Raw genomic sequence first — 25,257 nt, 5'->3', positions numbered from 1 at the left:
TGTTGACTAATCCTATCCATAGTGTAGTTAGTTAACTAGTTAGTTACTGGTATAAAACCATGACTCGAGAGAGGTGGACCGTACGATTTTAGGATTGCTGCTAATAATACTAAGTTAAGGTGCCATCAACGCCTGGGCAGAGCGACGGCGGCTTAACGCCTCACGGGGATCCAATCAACTCGAGGCAGTGTGCTCCTAACGGGGTTCCTCAGACCTTATTGTGTTGACTTCGGGGTCCTGGGCGGATCGGGACAATAGGCGCTTGGCCAGCTTCAAACACGGCCAAGGAAACGGTGAGATGAAAAAGGTTATTTAGTGGGCGCCGGGGTGTCAAATTGAATAGGTCCAGAGGGGGGGGGGAGTTCCTCGGCACTTGCGTCAAGCAGTGTGTACATTCCTAACCAGGTAGGTAGGTAGACAAACCTACTGTGTGTGCGATCCAACTGGATCTGGGGCTTAGTGAGCGCTACTACTGTGTAATATCGACACACGAACGATGGATGCCCCCCGAATCGAACTTGTTGTCGTACACGAGTTCCCTACCGAGCGGCCCCCAAACCATAGAGCGCCCCCAACCGGGGGGTCGAACCATCGGAGATTATCTAGTCAAAGAACGCCTTGGGGCATAAAAATAGCAAGTCCGGATGCAGACCAAAAAGGCCGTGCGGAAAACAATGGTTGAAAAGATCTGGTATCTAAATGACTCTAAGCCAAAACGCCCGGCATTCCCGCGAAAAGATTCTAGGAAACCCCACCTTGCTATCCCGATGCTCCACGCTGAAGATGAAAGGAAGAAAGAAAAAAAAAAAGTGAAAGCAACGTATCACACCATGTCCTCCGGCAACACATCGTTCGGGTCCTCGCCAATTGTCTGTGCAACCGACCGTACAACTTGCTTAATCGCTTTTGATGCCGGACTATCCGGGAAACTGTCCACAAAGCTCTCGCCATAGTCACAAGCCATGCCAACCCTGGGGTCCAGAGGCACCGCTCCTAGGAAAGGAATGCCCATCTTCTTGGCAAGTCGCTTTCCGCCCCCCGTGGTAGCCCGGAAGATCTGGCTCTCGGTGTTGCACGATTGGCACACGAAGCCCGACATGTTCTCGACCAACCCCAAGACTCGGATCCCCGCTTTGCGGCAGAAGTCAATCTCCTTTCTGACATCCAGCAACGAGACCTCCTGCGGGGTCGTGACAACCACCGCGCCATCCACCCCGGATTCCTTGAGGAGCGAGTTGACGGACAGGTGCTCGTCCGACGTTCCGGGCGGCGTGTCGATGATCAGGTAGTCCATCTCCCCCCAGTCGACATCCTTCAGGAATTGCTTGATGAGCCCGTTCTTCTTCGGGCCCCTCCAAATCACCGCATCGTCCCGGTTGGGCAGCATGAACTGCACGCTCATGGCCGCAAGATTATCCGTAACCCACACCGGACTCCATCCCGCATTGCTCACGTGAATCGTCTCCGCCTCAACGCCCATCATTTTGGGGATCGACGGTCCGCAGATATCTGTATCCATGACGGACACGGTCGAGTCGGGGTTGGACGCGAAGGCGTGGGCAAGGAGCGAGGTAAAGGTCGATTTTCCAACGCCACCCTTACCGGAGAGTACTAGGATCTTGTGTCGGATTTGCGAAAGGCGTTCGGTGATGATAGGGATATCGGGGTCGGGGCCCTTGGGCGCAGATGCGCAGATGGATTGGTTCGGGCAGCCAGCGCAGGCGTCACCTTGTCCTGCTTGCTCAGACTCGGGTCCAGGGCAATGCTCTTCGCAATAATTAGTATATGTTATGTCGGTCATAACTGTCTCAGCGCAGACATACCTGGCTCGGGGGCGACCAAATTCGGTGCCATCTTCGACGGCGCCTCGAAGGCTGCCGTTGGCTCCTCGAGTGACGGGGCCATTCTGGGTCACCAGCCTGTTTCAGTACCCTTCGTATATGCTGTTTTCTGTGAGGGTACCACAGAAATCAAGAATATAGACTGGGAAAATGCCGTTGTGTGTTGCAGGTTGGGTGGGATTGCAAAAGAAAAGTGGCGGAGGCGTGATGCGGGCGGGATGCTTGATAATCAGCCAAACTTATCGGGATGACAAACGCTCCGGTGGCGATTGGCGCGGGGGGAGCAGCGGTGTCGGAGCCCGATAAGATCGCAGTCAAACTCACACTTACTACTAGGTACTGATGAAATATAGATGCAGCTAGACGTTAATCTTGTCCAATGGCACTTATGACTCATCCTGATTGAACTATTGCAATAACTCCATCGCCCATTAATTCAAGACCTGTGCTGAATTACAGTAGTACTTGGAAATTATTGCCGCAGGTAAGAAAACTGTTCATGGTGTCTTTGCAAATTAGAGGAAATCACCTTTGTACAAAGCAGAATGATTTGTCACCCTTTCATGTCTCGAAGTTGGGCATACTAGTAATAAAGATGCCTCACTCACCCGTCTTCTTTATCCGACCATTGTGCATCCCGTTTTATGTAGGTCATTACGCTACTATGACAGTCACGAAGGTGCGCAAGCATTGCTTTTTCCGTGTTATAACTTCTGTGGTCTTTGAAAGGGCTTTTGCAGCCAAAACAATAATACTTATGTCCATGGTTGTCCATCCTGCCAAAAGGCTCAGACCGCCTGATAAAGTTGGCATGATGGTCTCGCAGGTGTTCGATCACATCAGTTCCACCCATCCGGTCCGTGCTGTGGATTGTGCAGGAGTAGGATGTCATTTTCTCGATAGGATGCTAAGAGAGTAAGAGATTTACTTTGTGCAATGACCTACTGAGATTTGGAATGGTCGCGGCGATCACGATACCCTATATAAGGTAGACATGTGTTGGTAGATACTACCATTCGTTTTGGTGTCCAGAATATCCAGGGGCTGTGGGGTTTACAATCTAGTGCTCGGAGGCGTCAACAAAGACCATATCTGAGGGTCTAGGTCCTTTCGCAACCATGATCGGAGTAGGTAGCACAATATAGAGACATGAACTGGTCTCGAGTCTCGATTAATCGATTCCATGGACATGCAATGTCAGAACTTTAAAGGCGGGTGGGTGGCCTCAGGTATGACATCATAAACTGTTCTCCGACCAGGAATCGGATTATGGCTGGTTTCACCTAGGAGGGAAATCTCATAGCATCGAGACGGCTTCCTCTATCTAGACGACGTGCTAGATTCGAAATAAATACGGAGTACGGAGTACTTAAATACTCATTCACGTAAGCCCGAGTATTCATGCATGCAAACACCCTGCTTGGTTCCGGCTATCAATTTCCACCTTCGGAAGGCCAGAAGACTGCTATCCTCGGGATTCTTCCCTACCTTACACTTTACAGGACGGGGGGAAGGGGGGGTGGTCCACAAAGCGCCCTCATCGCAGACAAGCGAGCCAGGTACATAGCTACTAGCTGCATGTGCCGGCCTGGGGTCATCCCAGGCAGATATCCGGCTGTAGTACCCACGATTTTCTATTGATGGAAGGAGATATCCAGTGGCCCGTGAACGAGTCTCAGGCGCAGTTCCCGCCCTAGAACGCAGCGTTGTACCATGGTAGCTTTGTGGATGGCGCGAATGACTCTGCGGGAGTCATCTTTTTGGCCGAATGATGGCATGGGGGGGGAGTGCATCCCGGAACCAAGTTTTTGACATGCTCATGCATCCCACCATGTCTAGACCGTGCACGTACAAAGCACAAGTGCACAGTAGAAGGGGATGTGGTCGCTTTCAGCCATGATTGGTGAGAAAGATAGACCGAGTCTGGAGGGGGTGAGCTTGTTCCCTACGTAGGGAAGTTTCCTAGGCTCTCTACTAGATAGGCAGGCTCCGACTCGGTAGTTATAGGTGTAAATGGGTGGGAAACGTCGTTGGACCCCGCTGTTCCCTGGTTCTCTACCATTCCAGCCAATTCTTCTGTTGGCGTCAGTCCGACTTGTCCGGGCCTCCGTTCTTTCCCCAGGCAGTGCACGGGGTCCACCCTGCTAGCCCCGTCGTGGATAGTGGGCACATGTAAAGTACCTACAGAGTGTCTCCCCCAGTTCCCAACACTTTGCGGAATAAATACATCGACCGTCTTCCGACTCGTCTCCCGGCATCACCATTCGTCCACTGCACGTTCCTGGTGCGTTGTTCCTTTACGAGACGGTATCCTTTCGTCCTTAGCGGGCCAACCCCCCTCAATGCGGCCGCCGGGTGCACAGACCAATCACCGGATTTAAATACAGCCCACGCCCTGCGTCTCTGTCACATGCTTCTGCTCCCGCCGTGATAATTCCTGTCTTTCTTTCCTCCTGAATTCTTTCCCCTCTCAGCTCAGTAGTAGCAATTATGGATCGAGGCCTCTCAACAGGCACTCATTTTGGGGACGATGGACTTCGAGAGAGGAATCCGCCCTCTCAGTCTGAGTCAATACTCAGTTCCGAGGCACTCACTGCCGCGGGTGAGGTCGAAGCCAAGGACAGTGCCAACAACGACAAGAAAACATTTGGCCGGACCCCCGATGGCACAGGTAAGATCTGCCTCCAAAGTACCCCTGGGAATTGTTTGCTGCTTGCATACGTCTCTGTTCTTATTCGACAATGGCGTTGTTTGTCGTCTGGGTGGCGGAAGACCCCGGCTAACTCGTGTGGCTGTCTTATAGTGTTCACGGTCCCCCAAACCCACGACATGGTCTCTCAACTCCTGTCGCCCTCGGAACCAAAGAATCTGTCCGATTTGACGGTTCTGGCCATACTCGGGGCACACATCTGGTTGCTGTGGTGGCTCCCTGTAGGTGCCAAAATACCGGTGTTCGCAGTCATCTACCTCTTTTGGCGCGCAGCCTACAATGCTGGAATAGGATGGCTGCTTCACAACCAATCCCACAACAAAACTCTTGTTCGCTGGGCGGAGAAGACAGGGATCTTCGTGGACCCTGCCACCAACAAGAACCCGCACCCTCATCTTTATAAACTGATCAAGAGGGAATTGGAGACTAAAATCCCCGCAGATTATTCGTTCGAAGAGGCCCCTCTGGAGTACAACACCTGGCTTGTCTTCAGGCGCCTGGTGGATCTGATCTTGATGTGCGACTTCACATCATATTGCCTCTTTGCGATAGCATGTAGTCACCATCCGGTGGGCGAGAGCATGCTGATGACGACATTGCGTTGGTCGGCCGGTATTGTGCTGGTGCTGTTCAACCTCTGGGTCAAGCTAGACGCGCATAGAGTGGTGAAAGACTATGCGTGGTACTGGGGAGATTTCTTCTACCTCATTGACCAGGAGTTGACGTTTGATGGCGTCTTCGAAATGGCTCCCCACCCTATGTATTCGGTCGGCTACGCTGGCTACTACGGTATTTCTTTGATGGCCGCCAGTTACAAGGTGCTATTCATCTCGATCATCGCCCATGCAGCTCAATTCGCCTTTCTGGTCCTTGTCGAAAACCCGCATATCGACAAGACGTACAATCCTCCGCCACCGCGCAAGCGTATGGCGGACCAAGAATCTGTATCTGCATCGTCTCAGGCCGCGGAGCCCTCCGTTGCGTCAGCATCGGTCGATTATCAATTGCCACAAGCGCCAACGTACCCAAGCAACCCACCTCCGTCGGTCCACGACCTACTGGGGTTCAACAACCTGGATCTGTATCGGACAACCGACACGTCCTCGATGCTGGTCCAGTTTCTCGTATTCGCCCTTACTATATTGACACCATCAACGCCATGGTACCAGTTCTTCTTTGTGGCCAATGCGACAGTATGGAGACTTTGGTACTCGGTCGGTATCGCGTATCTGCTGGACCGTCAGTCCGACTGTAAAGCCTGGACCCGACATTTCCTCAAGTATGGCGAGACACCCAATGAGGCGTGGAACCAGTGGAAGGGCACTTATCATCTAAGCATGATCATGTGCTACGCCAGTTTCATTGCTGCCGTATGGAAGATGTACACCTTCCCTGCCGACTGGGGCTACGGCCTGGTCTTGCTCCGGCATGTCCTGGGCGCAGGGCTTATTGGCTTGCAGATCTGGACATCCGTCAGCATCTACGAGTCTCTCGGCGAGTTCGGATGGTTCTATGGCGACTTCTTCTTCGAGGGAGCCCATAAGTTAACGTACAATGGTATTTACCGCTTCCTGAACAACCCCGAACGTGTGCTGGGTCTGGCCGGTGTCTGGGGCGCTGTCCTCATCACAAGTAGTGGAGCAATCACGTTTCTTGCCCTTCTAAGCCACATCCTTAGCCTGGCCTTCATTCAATTTGTCGAGCGGCCGCACATGCAGAAGCTCTATGGCCAGAGCCTGCGACAGGATGCGGGGTTGGTCAAGAGCCTGAAGCGGACTCTGCCCCCAACTCTGCGGCAGCTTCATGGAAGCGTCGACAAGATCTTCGATGAATCCTTCGAGTTTATTGAGGATCTGATCGACACCGCGCGCCCCAGACTTGCCGCCGGTGTCAATACCTTCGTCAAGGATACGACCGCCCTTTTCCAGAAGTACCCCGCTCGTGTGACCATCTCCCGAATCGACGAGGACCTTGCTGGATTTGATTCGTGCAACTATACCCTGGAAGTGGAGGGCGGTGGTTCCTCCTTGCTTGACGAATGCGACTACGGGAGCGGGAGGGAAGGGGCTGACGCTCGCGTGCCTCTTGATCGGCGAGGTGACATGAAGAACCTGGTGCTTGAATACGGCACGCCAATCAAGGTCAAATGGACGGCCCCCATCAACCACTGCAAGAAGGATTGGATTGGCTTGTACCGAGTCACTGACAACACTTCTCGCGAGGTCACGCGGGTCTCCTCTCAAGGCAGATGGATTGCCACGAATAACGGCTCCTACGACAATCTTACCTGCGAGAAGGGCATTGTGACCAGCGATGTAGTGGCCAAGGACGACGAGAATCGCGATATCGCCACCGGCGAGGCCATCTTCTCTGGCGACAAGCTCTTCTGGACGCAGGGTGTCTTCGAACTCCGCTACCACCACAACGGCAAGCATAATGTCATGGCCATTACGAGACCATTCGAGATTCGCATCCGGCGCTTCGACGAAGAGTCATTCGAGGACAGCCAGGCCTCTGTTGAAAAGAGCCTGTTACCTGTCGTCCGCCACTGCTTTGACCTAGACCCAGAGATCGCGCCGGAAACCGTCGAAGAGCAATTCGGAAGTCTGGTCGAGCGAGACGGTAAATTCGCCAAACGAGTCGTGTTTGCCGTCCATCAGATGTAAGATTCCTGCCTACCTACCTACCTATCTATCCTGTTCAGCGACCTGCACTGTTGCCTTTTATATATATACTAACCTGTATGTACTTCAGGTTCGGTATCGAATTCGCCCCCGAAGTCGTGCGCGCAGATGGAACCGTTCGCAACCTGGCTTGGAGAATATGTAATGCGAAGAGGGTTCTGGTATGAACTACACTACTACCCTACCCTGCACCACATGGCTGGTTGTCTCGGCGCCGTTCTAACATTATATATCCGTGACAGGCTCCTTACAGCATGACTAGAGATGGTGCTACAACGCCGACTGAGAGGCACGAGGGTAAAGCAGAAGCATGAAGAGCAGAGGGTTGTTGAGATGGTAGTAATTGCCATCTCATCTTGGCTCCTGTTTCTTCTTTTCACGCATGTTGATGCTGGAGAGCGGAGATGGGAGTCGAGATTTCGAGAGCGTGCAGCTTTGCACTTTTTTCCTTTTAAAGATTAAAAAAATTCGAGATGGTTCATATCTTTTCTCTTATTGTTTTCAAGGCGTGGGAAACAGGGGGCGGTTATACAAAAACAGGGAAGGAATGGCTTTAGAAGTGACATTCAGAGCTCCGATTCGTTGCGTGTATATACTACAGTTCATGGTACATATCATGCTACTTTACTCTACTTGACACCAGGGGTTGGTATGGTGTATGAAAAAAGATGATATCAAATGCAACAATCATATATTTCATTTCAAATAGCATCTCAAGAATGAGACCTGGATATATAGATAAAAGATAAAGTCTGCAGCCAGACAACAAAGTCAGCTCACGATCCACCGAGTAACATGGTGATAATCAAAGAAAGATAAAAAAAAAATCGCTATTCCTCCCCTCCTCCTAAAAAAAGAGAAGAATAGAGATAGGCATAATCAGCCAAGCCGGTAAATTCAGCCCTTCCCCTGCCAGTTCCGATCCCCCAGAACGCCATCCAAAACGAACGACGAACCAGAAAACAAGCCCTGACACAAGTCAAACGCAACATACGCACCGAAACGATGGCAAATTGCGAAATACAGCGACGTGAGCCCACCCTCCATGTATCCACAACCTTCCTCCCTTGAACGCCTGCCTATCTACCTCGCCACCCCCCCGAAGGGGGGGGGGGGGAAGGGAGAAGGCTAGCGTAAGGTCCAGTATAGGGAGATGAAAGAGGTGGATCGCTGTACCATAAGCAATACCTTGTTGTGGTGGATGGAGGCTCGAGGGGCGGTTCTCCGAAGAGATCATTGAATGGATTGACTTGTTGTCATCATCGTGTGTTGTATGTATGTATGTGGGTGGTTTTTGTGTGGTGTTGTGGTGTAATAAAATGAGATGCTAAGCATACCTAGTTATTGATGGTGGATGGATTTGGGATTTGTCGTGTAGATTTTTTTTATTATTTGTTTTTACAATAGAGTACCTGGGGTCTTGAAAGCTGTTAGTAAGCTTGGTTGAGCTAACGAAGCGAGTGCGAACAGTTCGAGTAGGGTTTATCCAATTGGATCAGGAGTTTTTGGTAAGGTATTTTGCTATCTTCAAGGTTTTTGCAGAAGCAGAACTGAAAAAATTTTTCTCATCATGAAAGGATGTCCCAGTTGGGAGGGGGGAAGGTGAAACGTGAATTGATTGGGAAAGGGGAGAGCGAGGGAAGCATACCAGTTAATTATTTCACGGGGTGGTTGAAAGCCCTTTGCAAGCTACGATCCTGTCTTGGATAGCTGTCAGCGAAGCTATTCAGGCATATGAATGGAGACCAAAAAGGTATTTGAAGGAATGATCAGATGGTGATGCATGTTTGTTCAGGCCCATTTATTTGTCGCCAGAACGTAAAAGATTTTTGGATCTTGTTCATCATGCAAGTGTGTTGTAGCAGGGGGGGGTAGATTGGGGGATGCTCACATTATACGGGTTAGTTGCATGCAAGCATGCAGAGGATCAAGTTGGTCGACGTGGGAAAAGCAGGTCTCAACATAAAAGACGGATTGCTCCGACACGCAGGTGCCGTGTGTGGGAAAAAGAGAAAGAGCAAGGCGAAGCGAAAAACGAAGGTTGAAGAAGGAGAAAAAGGAAAAAGATGGCGCCGGCGCCGCGGCCCCCGCCCGCGCTGCAAACACTGCAAACGGCCCTCAAAATTGGAGATGCCCGCTTCGCCGACGACGACGTCGAACTGCGCCCGGCTTGGCTATCCAGTTCCTCAATCGCTTGTCGCGCTGGTAAGAGGCTGCCAAGTCATGTGTAATGACTGACAGACGAAGAATCAATGGGCCGCCTAGCGGCACGAGGCCGGCGGTTTTCGCCTCGTCTCTGAAGTCCGCCTCTGGCATTTCTACAGGAAGACCACAGCGTGAAAGGCAGCCGAACGAATTGCGGAAGCTCTGTAAGGATTACTTGACTCTTTTCAAGCATCTGGAACCCGTATGGAATGATAACTGACCTACCTTCAATTTCAGTCCTGAAAACTGGCCTGATTCCTTCGGCATCTGGCTCCGCATACCTGGAGTTCGAACCTTCCGCCTCTCTTGCTGCGGCTCGCTCGTCTCCTCAATCCTTGATCCCGCCCTCCTCCGCTTTGAAGCTTGCTTGTACAGTTCATGGACCCAAACCCCTTCCACGATCGGCCAGCTTCTCCCCGAACCTTGTCCTCACAACCCATGTCAAGTATGCGCCGTTTGCTGCCCGCCAGCGGAAAGGACATATCCGGGATGCCAGTGAACGGGACCTGGGTGTGCATTTGGAGACGGCCCTCAGAGGTGTGATTGTTGCCGAACGCTGGCCGAAAAGTGGACTGGACATCACAATCACCATTCTAGAAGCCGAAGACGACCGCTGGTGGGGCGACGCTCCCGATTCACATGATGCTCCTTGGGGAATGATGAACGTGCTGGCTGGGTGCATCACTGCTGCATCTGCGGCAATTGCCGATGCTCGGATCGACTGTCTCGACCTGGTGGCGGGTGGTGTGGCTGCCATTGTCTCCGATGAGACAGCAGAGGGGGAAACATCAAGCCCGAAGCTGATGCTCGATACGGACCCGGCCGAGCACAAGTCTATTCTTTCTGCCTGTGCTGTGGCATATATGCCCTCCCGGGACGAAATCACAGAAATCTGGCTCAAGGGCGACCACTCGAAGGCGTCCTTGGGAACTGACGACAAGAACCTCGGACATGAAGCTCTGATTGATGGAGCGGTGAATGCAGCTCGAGGGGCTCATACGGTCCTAGCCGAAGCTGTGAAAGAGTCCGCTGAGAGATTCGCTGGCTTGATGCTTGGTGGAAATGCAGCATAATGAGACCCGGACTTCAAAAAAACGGCGTTGATCAATACCATATATCCTTCAGTACCTTAGCTTTGAATACAATGGCCCCTGGGATCCCTGACTTTGTTTTCTCTTGTTACCGTTCTGTGCTATTTTCTCTCATCCGGTTCGCGCAACGCACCAACAACAGTACCGACGACATTAGCCGCCATGTTCTTCAGTGAATCCAGCAACTGGATCTTATAAGTTCAGCGTCCACCCCCCTCTTTGTCCTTGAATCTTTCTCACCTACATCTCACTTCGCCTTCGCAGTCATTCCTAGTAACCTACCTTCTGCACTACTTGTCCACGTGATATCAACCTACCCACTCCCTACACCAGACACACCTAAACTACCAAGTCTTACATCAACCATGCCTCCTAAGCTGGCAGTTCCAGACACCAATACCCTCTTTCTCTATGTCTGTCTCCTGAAGTCTGACTTCACCTCGGTAAGATTTCCTCACCCGAGGCCAAAGAGACACCACCGAGTCAACCCGCTTCCACAAAAACACATACTAACATTGTCTCCCACAGGTTGACTGGAAGGCCGTCACCGCAGCCACTGATCTGAACGAGAATGCCGCTCGCATGAGATTCTCTCGTCTCAAGAAACGGCTGGAGGCTTTCGTTGGCGCTGACGGCAAGGTCGACGTGAAGCGTGGCGAGCCTGCTGCCGAGAGCAGTGCGGCTTCGACTCCCGCGTCGACCCCCGTGAAGAAGCAGGGTGCCAAGGGCGGAAAGGCCAATCTCAAGCGCCCCGGGGATGATGATGCCGCTGACACCAGCTCTTCGGCCAAGAAGAAAAAACCCACCACCAAGGGTAAGAAGAAGGTCGTCAAGCCCGAGTCGGATGACGACGAGACCGTTGATCTAAGCGATCACGGATCTGCCTCTCAGGATAACGATGACGCTTCAGTCAAGGAGGAGTGAAAGTCGGACGAATACATGGACTTTGCTGCTTTCACGAGCTTGGCATCTGCACGGGGGGAACTTGGCTTCTGACACGGACGAGGGATTGGAGAGTTGTTTTTCGGTGATGCTCTGGGAGGAATATCTGGGGAGACTTTGGGGAATTGGGCTTTGTATCTCTTATTTCTCCTTGGACCGGTTCTTTTGTTGAGCCTGGTTTCCATATGCCCGCTGACGGTGGAATGATACTGTGGTCATCTCTCGTGAGGACAATGAAAGGAACTTAGGCTTCTTCTACTCCCTCTACCGTAGCTGTAGTGCGGTCACAATCAGAGCCCCGAGCACATCGCCCTCCGCGAACGGATGCAGCGCGCCCCCTGCAGGGCTTGAACTACACCTGGATCTTCGGGCCACTGACAGAGATTACTGCCAACACCTTTCGGGGTGCGCAGACAACTGGTCGAAATGGCTGCTTTTGCTCGGAAGTGTTATTGTGGGTTTCACCCAGGGTCAAGGGTAACAGATATATCGCTGTGGACACCGGACACTCAGCGCTTCGTGACAGTGGGATCTTTTTCATCCGAAAATGATGAAAACGGCTCGTTGCCTGGTATTTAATTATCCGGATATCACTTGAGATGGCGCAGCATCAGGTACTAATAGAAAGGATCTTTGTTTGACGTCCCCACGAGACAAGCAAAGTCGCATCTAGATACCATACTAGGTTCCCAACCAGCTGCGAGGGATCATACGATCCCGATCACACCCAAGGGATTTGTTTCCCCCCTTCTCATGAATCGCGAGTCATGACCCCAGTCTATTAAATTGCGCGGCTGATAGACAATATGTACAAGCAATCTATCCAACCCGTCGAACGGAGGGCTTAAGGCTCAAGGGGGATTATAGTTAGTATCTACTAGATAGGGAGTTCGCTCTAGACCAGATCTCCAACGCTACCATGGTGATTCAACCCTTTGTTCCTGGCCCTACTAGATAGATAGGGCAGAGATGCTTGGCCCGGGTGGATCGGTTTCGAGTAGATATAATGCGGCGTAGATATTGGACTTTAGTGTATTGTTGACAGGGCCGGTAAATGTATCTCTCTACTTTAGATAGACTAGATACGAAGTAGATAGATGGCAGACCAGGCAGATGGATTTTCACGGAGCTGATCTCCTTGATGGGCCAACAGCGAGAGAAAATCCCCCTCTCTTGATAGATCGATGACTTCTTAATCAGGCATCATATCCGGGGGGGGAATTCGAATTCCGGATTTCCTTCCGGTTAGTAATGCGTAATTACTCCGTATAGTTACAACCCCCCCCCCTCTTCTAGGCCAGTGCTCCAGTACTGTACGGAGTACTGCGTACCGTACGTAACGTGCATGCCGTAATGAAATACGCTCAACCATCATTTCGGCATCTGCTGGCCTTCAACTCTCCCAACCTGCTAAAGGATGAGCCTGCTAGGCTTCCTGGGTCCATCGCATCTTGCCCCCAACAAGATTGGAACCATCGCGCTTCGGTGTTTCAGACCCTGTGATGCGCGCACGATCGGAGGCTCCATCCCAGTGGACTGGCATGGGGACTTGGTGACTCGAATTTGGAGGACTCTTAGCAGTCTTTGCCCTCTCCGAGTCTCCAGATCAACTGCAGTGCTGCGGTCCTGGATTTAGCTTTGCGCGGTGAGACATTGCTCCCACTTGTACCAGAGAGAAGAGGAGAAAAGGAGGGTATCTAGCTAGTGGAACAACTAATCAAATCACAGAAGTCCACTGCTGTCAGTGTCAGTGTCAGTGTCACGAAGGATCCAACCCTGTCGTGCCGAGTCAAGTCAAGTCGAATCGAGTCGAATCGAGTTCAACGGAACTGACGCCTCTCTCTCCCCTCCCCCGAGACTAAGATGGGAGGCGCTGCCCCCTGTCAATCGACATCGCTATGGGGCGATTTCCACGCCCATTCTGGCCGGCCGGGAGCTGTTCGCTCAACCTCGCCGCTCACGGCCGATCAACTGCCTGATCGGGCCCCTAGCACGTTCATAACTTCCATCCTCCCCCGCTGCTAATTTTATGGGTGTTCGTGGGCTCCATCCAGCGCGAATTCCTGGCCGCTGACTGGTGCGGATCCTTGGCCCCCCCCCCAAAATGGCCCTAACCCGTCAGTCTTTTCCTCCCATGAACTCTGCCCTCTCCAGCCTCTCCTCGACCAGGACCCACCCGCTGTCTGCGCGGCCTATCGTGGCCGTCACCTCGCCCGGTCAGCAAACGTCAGGCCTGGCTTTGGGCTAATATTGGCAATCGGCGTCCCATCCCATCCGCGTTCCTGGCAGGATACTGGCTAGGCTGCGAGCCTGCAAGACTTGCAGATCCCATTTCAATGGTCTTGCTGTCAAGTGGACTCAAACCTCTATCTAGGTTTATGCACAGTGTCTGTGAGGACGTTAGGGTGCTGCTGCACGTTTGCTACGCAACAATGCGGCCTCGGTTTGGCAGGGCACTGGCCGCGGGAATCACAATGGGCGCGGGAAGACCTGCATAATCACACCAGTCCGCGCCTTGGACTAGGGACCAAGTAGCCCACCGTCACGGAGACAAGGGCCTTCAATTGTGACAAGCGTAATAGTAATGCCCATCTGTCTCGCTAGCTTTTCCAATTCCCACTGGTTCCCTCCCGTCCGTCGGCGCAGCCCCATCTTTTCGCGATGGACCGCGGAAGACCTGGACCATCTGGACCACTCCTACCCCTGATACCAGAGACAGACAGGAACAATTGTCGGATCTGCGAACCGGGCACCTATCTATCCCACGTAGACTCTTTACCCTTCGTTCGTCGATGGTGCTTCTCTTCCTCTTCCCAACCCTCCCCTCTGTTCCTCCCCTCCAGTCTCTCGAGTACGGAAAGCTTCTCCTGTGAGACACTTCGATATGAGTTAAACGCTATCATGACAGCGGCTCGAGATTCTGTTCCTGTTCTGGTCTCCCTTTATTGACTTGATCGTCATCTTTATTACTGGGAAGACTCAATCCCTGACTAGCCGAGTGTCCTAGTCAAATCTCTGTGCAACATACAGTCCAGGTAAAGGCCATCCACATAGTCTACCTGGCGACTGTGGATCTAAGATGGTTGCCTTAAAACGATTTTTCCATGCAGACAAAGCTTCGCTGGCGCACCCTGACGATCGTGATACTCGAGGTAGCCTAGGGAGCGATGGGGATTCTCTTGCCCTGCCGAATGTGAAGACCCCTCAGCAGATGACCGGGGAGAACCGACTCAGGAAGACAGAAGAGAATTTCGAGGTCCAGCACAATCCTATACCAACACGGCCCCTCTCCTCTCGTTCGCAGGCACCACCCTCACGTGCTTCGAAAAGGTCTCCGGAGAAAAACCCTCGACATGTGGACTTGCTTGATGCCTTGTTCTCTTCACATCGGTATCATATCCAATGCGCGAGCACCTTGTCGCCAATCACACCGTACAATGAAGACATAGCTGAACGGAACATGGTCCCGTTCCTCAGAGGGATGGTGTTCAAGCAAAAAGTGCACTCACGTCCCGTCTCGGCTCTTTACCAGGAGGATGTGGCAGACAGAAACATCCCTGGAAACAAAAGCACTCTCTCCCGCAGTGCTAGTGCGCGGACCCGAACTACCCCTCTTCGCTTTCAGAAGCTTTCCTCTCAGAGGTATGAGCCAAAAGCGAAGGCTCGGGATGAGCCCCATGTAAGTGCGAAGGGAACCATATTGGCGAGGTCAACTTCCCCGGACAGTCTGGCAGGATCCCGGCTCCGTGCAGATGTACGGCCTGGCTCTTCAAGAGACATTGCCTTCCAGAGAAGCACTCTTCGTTCTTACACATCAGCCCCTGATCTACTGGGAGAAGGAAACAGTGCAGTCCATGAAGCTGATTCTGGTTCTGGTGCATACTTGGGCGTCCCTCCTGCTCACAAACAAGGCGATAAATGGAGCAGCAGGCCCTTGCCCGACAGCCCAACGCTGCCCTTGACGATGAGAGGAGATGACGGTGCCAATGAAAACAGATCCCCTGGTCCGAACATTCAAAGTGCGTCGACGTCTACCCGGCAGGGTACCAAAAAGAATGTCCGAGACCTTTCCATCAATACGAAACTGGCAGCTCGAGGAAGGCCAGCTATGAAGATATCACACTGTGCTATCCAGCCACCGACCCCAGGTGCCACCGAAGGGAAACAAACCCCCAGCATTGCAGAAATCATGAACAGCCCTCTGCCAGTGGGAACTCCCACGTCCACATCTCCCCTACCTCAGTCTAGCCAGAAGGTTGCCGAGATGATGGATCTGTTCAGGCAGGCCTACGCTTCGACGCATGTCATCTCACCACATCCTACTTTTGAAACCCTTCAAGATGCCATCGTCAGGGAGATCAACTCCCACGAGGCCTTCCAGCGTATATCTTTCCCTTCGGAGCCTTCGCTTACCCCTTCGCCGGCCCAAGAATCCTTTGACAGAACCCTCCATGTGCCATTACACCCAGTCTCAGGACCGGATCGGGTTGTCTCCGCAAAAGAAGGCCAATTCTTGAAACAAATCCGAAAAAGCTCATTCAAAAAGCACCAAAGGGACTCGGACCAGCGCAAAAGTATTTCCACCAGCGTTCCATCCACAGCCATTCTGGACTCGCACACCTCGAGTCGCCGGAGACACACCGATGCTCCGATGCCCTCACTCGGGCTCTTCAACAATGGCAGCGAGAAAAAACAGCAAGCCATTGACAACCCTGAAGAGCCAGTAACATACATGGACCTAGTCCTTCGCTCCGAGAAGAACTCCAACCCTGCCTTGAAAAGCGCCCCGCAACAAAACAGCAGCCTAGTTTCTTCCATGTCCACAAAACCCAACCCCTCCAACAACAAGTACAACAACTCGGAAACCTCAAGCAGAGCACCATCCGTTCTCTACATGCGTGCTCAAGCCTCCGCATCCCGGCCCAGCTTCTCAGCCGACGACAGCGACGAGGAAATCATCCAACTGCCCAGCGTCGGCATGCCGCAGCTTTGCATCCAGGGCGTCGACCAGAATAACGTGACCTTCGTCACCAGGAACACGAGTCCCAGAAACGCCTACAGGCTCATGAGCTGGCCACGCAAGTCAAACGCAAACATCACCCTGAGAAATACCATCTCCGATGAGCATGTGCCTTCCCGGTCATCCTCGAGGAATGGGCCCCAGTCTTGGGAGACCTGTTCGGCGCAGTCTTGTTAATGGCCTACTTTGATTCGTTTCTGGGTGGGGCTGGACAGTGACGGCAAAAGCAATAATGCTCCTGAAGCTCATTGTCATCAAGTCTACCACCACCACCACCACCACCATCATCTTCTTCTTCTTCTTTGGTTTACCCCTTCCATTCCTTACCAAACCAAGCCAAACCAAACCATGCCTCCCATGCATGCAACAGACCACACACAACACACAAAAAAGCTCTAGTGCAATCGTGAAACGCTACAAGCGACCCCTTACTTGACCTACTCTTGACTGTCCAGACGGCTCTCTGATCTCTTTTCTTTCTTTCTTCGTACATACATACACACCACACCACACCACACCACACCGGTGTCATTCCTTCCTTCCTTCCTTCCTTCCTTTACTCACAAGACCTCCCAGCTTCTCAGCTACTACATACATACATTCCTTGCATAGCTTCTGCATAGCTTACCTATCTGCACTATCTATTCATTCATTCTTTCATTCTTTTGAAACTTTCCTACTTTGCTGTTCATTTTCAGCATAGCGTTGCTGCCAGCGCATCCATCTCACTCTCTCCTTCCCCTTCTCTCTCTCTCTCTCTCTCTCTCTCTTTTCTTATAACCGAAACAGAAATGTCCAGGTACTGGTGTTTTCTACTTTACTTCTACTTCGACTACATAGTTACAATTATCTACCCATAATCAATAAGAATAATATATTACAAATAACCGAACAAACACTTTACAAACCTGAAGACTTTTTTTTTAAAAAAAAAATTAATTCTTTCAATTCAACCCGCTAGCTGCATGCACTTCATACATCGGATAGTAGATAAGTAGGTAGACAGGTAGGTAAGTAGGTAGGTAGGTAGGGAGGCAAACCCGAAAAAGATATCTCAACTCAACTCGCATCGTCATCATTCTCATTCCTCATGCAATCTACAACAGATTTCTTTATCTTTCTTGTATAAAGTTGTTTTTTATTTCTTTTTATGAAGCTTGTGTAGATTTATCTTCGTCTTTCTTTCTCTCGTTCTTTTGTTCTCCCGTTGGGATGAATGGATGGATGAATACAACGCCGACGGTGGTAACTTCTTTGTTATTGGGCAGGAAAGAAAAGTCATAACAGTCATGTCATAGTAAGGAACCGGGTGGGTGGGTATCCGGGTCCAACATGATAACATCGCGCTTAGTACGAGCCTGGGGGTGGATTGGGTTAGTTGGTGGTTGGAGGAAAGGGAACAAACAGTAGCGGCGGGGTGCTTACGTCCGAACATACACCACTTCTCAGCGAAGCGGTCACACTTGGGGTTGGTACACTTGGTCTCGCCGGGGATGATGCCCTCGGGCTGGTCGAAGGGGATGCAGAGAGACTTGGCACCCATGCTGGGGGCGCGGGAATCCTGGGCCTCGCCGGAGTCCTCCTCGGCCTTGCGGGCACTCATGTCCTTGATCTGGTCCTCACACTCCTCGGTCAGACAGAAGGGGATGATGCAGACGTTCTTGTCGTTGAGGGCGGGGGTGAAATCGTCCCAGTTGGTGATGATCTTGCGGTGGGAGCGGTATTCGTCGTCCGCGCGCTTGAAGAGATCGGCCTGGATGGTCTCCAGGAGGGCGGGCACGGCAGTCGCCAGCTCGGAGATCTGGATGGGGGCCTTGCCTTCCTTGCCGGGGATGTCACGACGAGCGGCGGTGACGAAGCCACCCGCCAGCTCACCGGGGCCGAACTCGAGACGCAGGGGGATACCACGGAGCTCCCACTCGTTGAACTTCCAGCCGGGAGAGTATCCGTCTCTCAGGTCGCTGTCGGCGCGAACGCCAGCGGCCTTGAGGGTGTCGACGAGGCCGTCGATCTCGGCGTAAAGCTTCGCGCGGTCCTCGTCGGAGGTCTTGGCGGTGATACCAACAGGGACGATGATGGTCTGGGTTTCCGCGACACGAGGGGGGAGGACCAGACCACGGTTATCACTGTGGATCATGGTCATGACACCCAGAGTACGGGTGGACAGACCCCAGGAGTTCTGCCAGACGTGGAGAGGGGGCTTCTTCTCATCGCCCTTGGTGGAGGGGTCCTCGACGGTGATGCCGAACATCTTACTGAAGTTCTGGCCCAGACCGTGGGAGGTACCACCCTGGATACCACGACCGGTGGCAGGGATGTAGCCCTCAACGGTGGTGGTGTAGAGACCACCGGCAAACTTCTCCTTCTCGGTCTTCTGACCCTTGACGACGGGGACAGCCAGGAGCTCCTCGTAGATACGAGCGTAGAGGTCGAGGATCTGCAGGACTTCCTCGTGGGCGGCATCCTGGGTCAGGTGCGCGGTGTGGCCCTCCTGCCACAGGAACTCTCTGGTTCTGAGGAAAGGCTGGGGGTGCTTGAACTCCCAACGGACGACGGAGTTCCACTGGTTGAGCTTGAGAGGCAAGTCACGGTGACTTCTGATCCACTTGGCGTAGTAGGGGTACATGACAGTCTCCGAGGTAGGACGGATGGCGATCTTCTTCTCCAGAGGGGTGGAACCGCTGCACCAGACCGGGGGGTATCAGTAAACCTGTCTAATCGGAGTCATCGAGATAAGGATTCATACGCGTGCGTGACCCAAGCGACTTCGGCGGCGAAACCCTCAATGTGGTCCTTCTCCCGCTGCAGAACATCCTCCGACACGAAAAGAGGGAAGGAGCAGTTCTTGACGCCCATCTTCTTGATGTATCCGTTGAACCACTGCTGGATCTCCTCCCAGATGGAGTACGAGGCGGGCTGGCGCGCATATCAGTATAGGCCGTGCGGTCGGGCGGAAACGGCAACCCACCTTGAGAATGAAACATCCCGAGACGTCGTAGTAGTCCAGCATGTCACCCTTGGTGAGAACCTGCTGGTACCAGCCGGGGAAATCCTCCTCCTTGGAGACATCGATACCGATCAAAGCGGCACCCTCGATCTTCTTCTTGGGGGCCTTGGGGGCAGCGGGCTTCTTGGGCTCCTGCTTGCCGGCGGCCTTGTTCGCAGCCTTCTCGGCCTTGTCGGCAGCCATCTTGGCTAGCTTTGCAGCCTTCTTCGCGGCATTCTTGGACTCTCCCTGAGGGGCAGCGGCATCGGCGTCGGCGGGGTTCTGGGTGCGATCAGGAAGGGTGGCCTGCTCGACGGGGACGGCGGCATCGGCGGGAGTTTGGCTGGCCATGGTGGGAGAGAGGCCTTCGCAGGATTGAGGGGGGGATAGAGAGGAGGAGAAACAGGAGGGGGATGGAAGCAGACGAGAGAGGGCCGAGGGGGGAGAGTGAGGGGCTGTTCTTGAGTCAAAGTGGGATGCATCTGCAAATCTTGACCGCCCGGGGCCGGCAGAACTTTTAGCGCAAAGGAGAACTGGAGAGACTCGCCGCGTCCAGTCCAGCAACTGCAGCTGCTGCTTCAGGAGCTCGTCTTTTCGCCCTCCACCTCCTTCCCTCTCCCTCGCACAACCATGGCAGGCATCTTCGAGCAGCCGCGGAATGCGGACACTCTCTGTGAGCCCGTCCCCTCCCCCCTCCCCCCTCCCCCCCCGCCCCCCTCTCCTGGGATCCATCACTGACCAATCTCGCACAGTCTTGGGTGGGCAGAAAATCACCGGCGCTGATGTGCGGGAGCAGAACGGTATGCAATGACGATTTCCGATCATCTCTAGTCGATGGTCCGCGTACTGATGACCGTGTAGTGCTCGCCACGCAGGCGATCGCAAATGTCGTCAAGAGCTCGTTCGGTCCCTCCGGCCTGGATAAGATGATGGTGGATGATATCGGTGTACGCAATTGGCCTCGACCCCGCGTTGGTTCAGAACAGCTCCCTGACGGTCTTTTAGGATGTCACCGTCACCAACGACGGTGCCACCATTCTGAGTCTCCTCGACATCGAGCACCCCGCTGGAAAGATCCTAGTGGATCTGGCCCAACAACAGGATAAGGAGGTCGGTCCCGCCATTTTGCTACCCCCCTCCTTTTTTATAGGCACAACGTTTACACCAGTCTAGGTTGGCGATGGCACTACCTCTGTCGTTCTCATTGCTGCCGAACTCCTACGACGCGCCAACGAGTTGATGAAGAACCGCATACACCCCACAACTATCATCACCGGTTACAGACTAGCCCTGAGGGAAGCCGTCAAGTACATGAACGAGAACATCGCCACGAAGGTTGAGACACTGGGAAAGGACAGCTTGGTCAACATTGCGAAGACCTCCATGTCCAGCAAGATCATCGGCTCCGACAGCGATTTCTTCGCCAACATGGTTGTTGATGCCATGCTGCTGGTCAAGAGCACCAACCAGAGGAACGAGGTCAAATACCCGGTCAAGGCCGTGAACCTGCTGAAGGCGCACGGAAAGAGTGGCACCGAGTCGGTGCTCGTTAACGGCTATGCCCTGAACTGCACCGTCGCTTCCCAGGCCATGAAGACCCGGGTGACCGATGCGAAGATTGCTTGTCTCGACATGAACCTGCAGAAGGAGAGAATGAAGCTTGGCGTTCAGATCACAGTCGAAGACCCCGATCAGCTGGAGAAGATCCGCCAGAGAGAAGCCGGCATTGTGCTCGAGCGTGTGGAGATGATCCTCAAGTCGGGTGCTAATGTCGTTTTCACGACTAAGGGTATCGACGACATGGTCCTCAAGCTCTTCGTTGAGAGAGGTGCCATGGCCGTCCGCCGCTGCAAGAAGGAGGATCTGAGACGTATTGCCAAGGCTACCGGTGCTACCTTGGTCAGCACACTCTCTGACCTCAACGGTGATGAGAAGTTCGACGCCGCCAACCTGGGACATGCCGAGGAGGTCGTGCAGGAGCGGATATCCGACGACGAGTGTATCCTGGTCCGGGGCACCAAGGTCCACACCGCTGCTTCCATCATCCTGCGCGGTGCCAACGACTTCAGCTTGGATGAGATGGAGCGTTCCGTGCACGACTCTCTATGTGCTGTCAAGCGCACTCTGGAGAGTGGTAGCATCGTGCCCGGCGGTGGTGCCGTTGAGACGGCTCTTCACATCTACCTTGAGGAGTTCGCAGTCACAGTCGTACGTCCCCCCCTCCCCCCCTCCCCCCCTCTTCCTCTACCACCCAACTAACCCTTCCAGGGCTCCCGGGAGCAACTCGCCATCGGCGAATTCGCCCAATCTCTCCTGACCGTCCCCAAGACCCTGGCCGTCAACGCCGCCAAGGACTCCTCGGAGCTCGTCGCCCAGCTACGTGTCCGCCACGCTCTCTCCCAGCGCGTCCAGGACGGCGACGCCAACGAGGAAGAGAAGGCCATCGCCAAGAAGAAGACCTACCGCAACTACGGTCTCGACCTGACGAAGGGTCGCGTCCACGACGCCCTCAAGGCCGGTGTTCTGGAGCCCTCCATGGGCAAGATCAAGCAGCTCAAGAGTGCCGTCGAGGCTTGCATCGCCATTATGCGTATTGATACCATGATCAAGTTGGACCCCGAGGTCAGCCAGGATGATGGACACGGTCACTAAACGTGTCCGTCCTGTCTGCTCTGTTCGCTCTGTCCGCTAACCTCTTCTCTTGCACACACCATCATCATCATCGTCACTATCGTGCTACGTACGCCACGCTACCTATTCCGGCTATCCTTCTGGTGAGGAGTTCTATCTAGACTAGGGTGGGTAAAGGGATGGAGAGAAAAAAGTATAATAACATTCTCATGAGTACAAATCTACGTACCTGGTCTTGATGAATAAATTCTTGGTAGTCTGTCTGGTCGTATGGATGTATTTGATAAGGTAAGGTATAGATCGATCTTGTGGATGGGCTTGGGGACTTGATGGTACCGGTACCCTAGGGGTCTAGCCTGAAGCCTGAGTATACAACATGTAGATACCACTACTCCTTCCTCAATGTAAAAGTCTTCGAACGATGGCTGATATCCATACTACAAGTTATAGCAAAATAATACTACATGTGCAGATTGCCATAGAAACAATAAGTAGTTGTATGTTAATCTCAACATTTCATCGACTGTATGGATGCCTCCTGCCACAGTCACAGTGTATGTATGCAATAAGTAACCCGACGCTATGAAACAAAACACGGTGATGGTAGTACCCTCTCAAAAACCCCGAATCAAAAACACAAACACGAACACATAAAACGGGAAAAAAAAGCAAAGCCCCCCGCTAAATCGAACAGATGCCTCGGCGCCATATAATGCATGCAAAAGGGGGAAAAAAAAAAAGGAAAAGGAATCCGCAGGGTCTGAAGGATTATTCATCATCGTCATCAAAGGAGTCTTTCGTTTCCGCCCAGCCACAGCGCCAGCCTCGGCCCTCGGTCTTTCCACTGGTTCGGATTTCTCTGGCTTCGGGCCCTTCGCGCCAGCATCTAGCGCTGTAGTCGTCGCTGACGGTGATGAGCTCGCCATCGGGAGTCCAGGAGACGGCGGAGACTTCTCGTACGTGGCCTTCGTCTAGGGGCGTGCCAGATTGGTAGATGGGGACTGTGTCTTCCAATCGGCCGGATAGACCGACCCCGGAGTTGGTGCGACGAAGGCCGGAGCGAGTGGATGAGAAAGGCGTGCGAGGAAGTAGGTCGTCTTCGGTGGCTGGCGTCGGGGGAGATTGGGAGAGGAATCGTTCATCTGTCGGGAATATAACGGCGCAACGATCGCTGCTTCCAACGGCTAGCATCTCCGGTTTGTCGTTGGTGGCTTTGCGGACGCCGACTTTAACGTAGAAGGAGGCCACCTGGAACCGTGGGTGGCGGAATCCATAGAGAGGGCCGAGTCCTTCCTTGTCGGAGCCGCCTAAACGTCGTGGCCGGTCGTTGTTCAGGGAAAGCTCTGGTGCACTTCCCAAGACCAGATGTGAGGTGGAGTAGGCGTACACAGTGCCATCTCGGCACAATGTGTACAGTCTTGAGCCATCTCCACCGAAGGTCATTGATGTGAGACCAAATTGCCTGTACTTAACATGGCTATCAGGCTCTCGAGTAGTGGACAGAGGAAGAACTGGCCGGCCACGGCGATTGTTGTGTGCTGTACGCAGATCCCACAGTCTCACGCTTGCATTGGCCTCAGAAGCTGTCACAAACAGATTTTCTCTCCCTGGCGGAAGGAAAGCCAGGGACGTCACAGTAATGTCCGAGCGGCGGATCTGAGGTTCTGCCTTCTCTGCGGAAGTGGGTGTTTGGGATGTCCAGGCATGCGCGCCATGGATAGTATTCAACACCTGCGGAAAGGTTGTTTTGGAGGTAATGTAACCAGCGGAAGGTTCGGCTTCGGATTCAAGCGAGCACTGTAGTTGAGCGCAGGGCCTGTCAAACCCTTTGCAACGGAGATCCCATATATTGACATTGCCGTCTCGACTACACGTCGCAAGCACTTTGTTGTTGGCTGCTGGCTGGAACTGGACCCGCTTGACGGACGAGACGTGGTTGGATAGACAATACACCGGCGTTTGGGTGGCCATATCGATAACCAGAGCGGTCTGGTCTCCGGAAGCCGTCGCAAGTAGCATATCATCGGACGAAAACTCCAAGTCCATTATCGAGTTCGTGTGCGGACGGAATGTGAGATATGCCTGGGAAAAGCCGGTCTTGTCGTCTTTGGCGGAGTCCAACAATCGAATGCCCCCCTCCTCGTCACCGACTGCAACAAGGCTATTGGCTATGAAGTCGGTCAGTATATGCAACAGTAAACCATGCGACCTTATTCGACTCACTGTTGCATGCCGCAGTGCAGAAGGGAAGAACATAGCGACCACCAGCAGAGCTAGTACAGGTATGACTGTCGCTTGCTCGGGAGTAGAAGTTCGAGGTCAGATCTTGCCACCCTGCATGACATTTAGTAAATGCATGTTTGCTTCATACAGACGTTTGACCCACCAGCTCCAGAATTCGCTCGCATTGTCACCCGATTCGCCCGCGTCCCCATGGTACTTCGCATGTACAGTGCTCCGGATGTTTGTAGGGCTTGCGAACGACGGACCGGGAAAACTTGGCGAGGGGGTTCTGGGGCAGGGCTCGATTTCGGATCATCCTCGTGGGACTCGGGGTTGACTTCAATATCGCGCACGGGCACGTCCACCTCTTCATCGTCTTGGATAGCATCTCGGACGCGAACCTTTCTCAAAGGCGAAGACTGCAGAGGAGAGGCAATGGACGAGAAGGAGAACTTCCGTTTCCGAGTCGGGGTTCGTGTCAGATCGGATGGTTCGGGTCTGTGCTCTGCAGGTTTGGACGTCCTTGTAAAGGCGGGCCCGAGGCGATTGACGGCCGGGGAGCTGAGGGCTTTCAAGGCCTGGCGATTGGTTCGAACAGAGCTCGCATTGCTCCCACCACTCAGCATCGAACGAGGCGTGAAGAACTTCCGGAACGATCGCGGAGTCACGGGGGGAGGTTTCTTGAGCTTGCGCCGGAAGCCCACATCGGATGCTATCGAGGGCGGCGAGGAGGGAAGCTCTTGATGCAAAGAGGGAGGAGGGAAGACGGGTTCCGACCGAGGTACTTCGGGGAGATCATGACTGCCGTGCATTGTGGCCCAGAGAAAAACAAAAACACACAGACATTCTACAATAACGAGTGGAGGGGGAGGGGACTAAGTGGCAGAGAATGGAGGCATGGAGAGAGAGAGAGAGAGAGAGAGA

General features: G+C 53.2%; 8 protein-coding genes across 8 annotated transcripts; 5 read left to right on the top strand and 3 right to left on the bottom strand.

The window, feature by feature from the left end:
• Window positions 1–590: 590 nt before the first annotated feature.
• On the bottom strand, window positions 591–2,022 carry nbp35 (Fe-S cluster-binding ATPase). The gene is made up of 2 exons (XM_025540843.1): window positions 1,824–2,022; window positions 591–1,767 (listed from the first exon to the last, which is right to left on the bottom strand). Exons 1-2 carry the CDS (start codon window positions 1,903–1,905, stop codon window positions 824–826), a joined length of 1,026 nt encoding a protein of 341 aa, XP_025402192.1. The 5' UTR covers window positions 1,906–2,022; the 3' UTR covers window positions 591–823.
• Window positions 2,023–4,082: 2,060 nt separating this feature from the next.
• BO70DRAFT_359306 (phosphatidylethanolamine N-methyltransferase) lies at window positions 4,083–7,570 on the top strand. The gene is made up of 2 exons (XM_025542509.1): window positions 4,083–4,512; window positions 4,645–7,570. The coding sequence occupies exons 1-2, from the start codon at window positions 4,332–4,334 to the stop codon at window positions 7,215–7,217; spliced, it is 2,754 nt and encodes a 917-aa protein (XP_025402191.1). The 5' UTR covers window positions 4,083–4,331; the 3' UTR covers window positions 7,218–7,570.
• A 1,895-nt stretch (window positions 7,571–9,465) lies between these two features.
• Window positions 9,466–10,513, top strand: BO70DRAFT_285703 (3' exoribonuclease family protein; the record flags this gene model as incomplete). The annotated part of the gene is made up of 2 exons (XM_025539174.1): window positions 9,466–9,604; window positions 9,678–10,513. 2 exons carry the CDS (start codon window positions 9,466–9,468, stop codon window positions 10,511–10,513), a joined length of 975 nt encoding a protein of 324 aa, XP_025402190.1.
• Window positions 10,514–10,705: 192 nt separating this feature from the next.
• On the top strand, window positions 10,706–11,471 carry BO70DRAFT_158252 (uncharacterized protein). Its single transcript, XM_025538260.1, has 2 exons — window positions 10,706–10,974; window positions 11,060–11,471. The coding sequence occupies exons 1-2, from the start codon at window positions 10,897–10,899 to the stop codon at window positions 11,453–11,455; spliced, it is 474 nt and encodes a 157-aa protein (XP_025402189.1). The 5' UTR covers window positions 10,706–10,896; the 3' UTR covers window positions 11,456–11,471.
• A 2,620-nt stretch (window positions 11,472–14,091) lies between these two features.
• Window positions 14,092–16,735, top strand: BO70DRAFT_158225 (uncharacterized protein). The gene has a single exon (XM_025538259.1). The coding sequence runs from the start codon at window positions 14,553–14,555 to the stop codon at window positions 16,668–16,670; it is 2,118 nt and encodes a 705-aa protein (XP_025402188.1). The 5' UTR covers window positions 14,092–14,552; the 3' UTR covers window positions 16,671–16,735.
• A 711-nt stretch (window positions 16,736–17,446) lies between these two features.
• BO70DRAFT_309007 (proline--tRNA ligase) lies at window positions 17,447–19,911 on the bottom strand. The gene is made up of 4 exons (XM_025540120.1): window positions 19,462–19,911; window positions 19,240–19,409; window positions 17,919–19,174; window positions 17,447–17,851 (listed from the first exon to the last, which is right to left on the bottom strand). Exons 1-4 carry the CDS (start codon window positions 19,828–19,830, stop codon window positions 17,841–17,843), a joined length of 1,806 nt encoding a protein of 601 aa, XP_025402187.1. The 5' UTR covers window positions 19,831–19,911; the 3' UTR covers window positions 17,447–17,840.
• A 129-nt stretch (window positions 19,912–20,040) lies between these two features.
• Window positions 20,041–22,481, top strand: BO70DRAFT_309005 (chaperonin-containing T-complex alpha subunit TCP1). The gene is made up of 6 exons (XM_025540119.1): window positions 20,041–20,152; window positions 20,232–20,279; window positions 20,341–20,426; window positions 20,485–20,589; window positions 20,653–21,687; window positions 21,748–22,481. The coding sequence occupies exons 1-6, from the start codon at window positions 20,110–20,112 to the stop codon at window positions 22,129–22,131; spliced, it is 1,701 nt and encodes a 566-aa protein (XP_025402186.1). The 5' UTR covers window positions 20,041–20,109; the 3' UTR covers window positions 22,132–22,481.
• A 164-nt stretch (window positions 22,482–22,645) lies between these two features.
• Window positions 22,646–25,228, bottom strand: BO70DRAFT_330698 (WD domain protein). Its single transcript, XM_025540841.1, has 3 exons — window positions 24,497–25,228; window positions 24,334–24,444; window positions 22,646–24,278 (listed from the first exon to the last, which is right to left on the bottom strand). The coding sequence occupies exons 1-3, from the start codon at window positions 25,143–25,145 to the stop codon at window positions 22,879–22,881; spliced, it is 2,160 nt and encodes a 719-aa protein (XP_025402185.1). The 5' UTR covers window positions 25,146–25,228; the 3' UTR covers window positions 22,646–22,878.
• Window positions 25,229–25,257: the final 29 nt, after the last annotated feature.

The sequence above is a fragment of the Aspergillus heteromorphus genome (genome assembly GCF_003184545.1).
Source record: "Aspergillus heteromorphus CBS 117.55 chromosome Unknown BO70scaffold_4, whole genome shotgun sequence".
Lineage (NCBI taxonomy): Eukaryota > Fungi > Ascomycota > Eurotiomycetes > Eurotiales > Aspergillaceae > Aspergillus > Aspergillus heteromorphus.
The sequence above is the reverse complement of the archived record's forward strand: the minus strand, read 5'-3'. Positions and strand labels throughout refer to the sequence as shown.

Bases quoted from the DNA above. Each gene is read 5' to 3' on its own strand.
- BO70DRAFT_330698 (XM_025540841.1), bottom strand. From the start codon at position 25,145: ATGCACGGCAGTCATGATCTCCCCGAAGTACCTCGGTCGGAACCCGTC. The intron at 24,445-24,496 runs GTGGGTCAAACG...AATGTCATGCAG, and splicing joins GCGAGCGAATTCTGGAGCTG to GGTGGCAAGATCTGACCTCG. The intron at 24,279-24,333 runs GTGAGTCGAATA...CCGACTTCATAG, and splicing joins CTGCACTGCGGCATGCAACA to CCAATAGCCTTGTTGCAGTC.
- nbp35 (XM_025540843.1), bottom strand. From the start codon at position 1,905: ATGGCCCCGTCACTCGAGGAGCCAACGGCAGCCTTCGAGGCGCCGTCG. The intron at 1,768-1,823 runs GTATGTCTGCGC...ATTATTGCGAAG, and splicing joins TTTGGTCGCCCCCGAGCCAG to AGCATTGCCCTGGACCCGAG.
- BO70DRAFT_359306 (XM_025542509.1), top strand. From the start codon at position 4,332: ATGGATCGAGGCCTCTCAACAGGCACTCATTTTGGGGACGATGGACTT. The intron at 4,513-4,644 runs GTAAGATCTGCC...GCTGTCTTATAG, and splicing joins CCGGACCCCCGATGGCACAG to TGTTCACGGTCCCCCAAACC.
- BO70DRAFT_309005 (XM_025540119.1), top strand. From the start codon at position 20,110: ATGGCAGGCATCTTCGAGCAGCCGCGGAATGCGGACACTCTCT. The intron at 20,427-20,484 runs GTACGCAATTGG...ACGGTCTTTTAG, and splicing joins TGATGGTGGATGATATCGGT to GATGTCACCGTCACCAACGA. The intron at 20,590-20,652 runs GTCGGTCCCGCC...ACACCAGTCTAG, and splicing joins CCCAACAACAGGATAAGGAG to GTTGGCGATGGCACTACCTC.
- BO70DRAFT_309007 (XM_025540120.1), bottom strand. From the start codon at position 19,830: ATGGCCAGCCAAACTCCCGCCGATGCCGCCGTCCCCGTCGAGCAGGCC. The intron at 19,410-19,461 runs GTGGGTTGCCGT...TATGCGCGCCAG, and splicing joins CGGGATGTTTCATTCTCAAG to CCCGCCTCGTACTCCATCTG. The intron at 19,175-19,239 runs GTATGAATCCTT...GGTCTGGTGCAG, and splicing joins GTCGCTTGGGTCACGCACGC to CGGTTCCACCCCTCTGGAGA.
- BO70DRAFT_158225 (XM_025538259.1), top strand. From the start codon at position 14,553: ATGGTTGCCTTAAAACGATTTTTCCATGCAGACAAAGCTTCGCTGGCG.
- BO70DRAFT_158252 (XM_025538260.1), top strand. From the start codon at position 10,897: ATGCCTCCTAAGCTGGCAGTTCCAGACACCAATACCCTCTTTCTCTAT. The intron at 10,975-11,059 runs GTAAGATTTCCT...TGTCTCCCACAG, and splicing joins TGAAGTCTGACTTCACCTCG to GTTGACTGGAAGGCCGTCAC.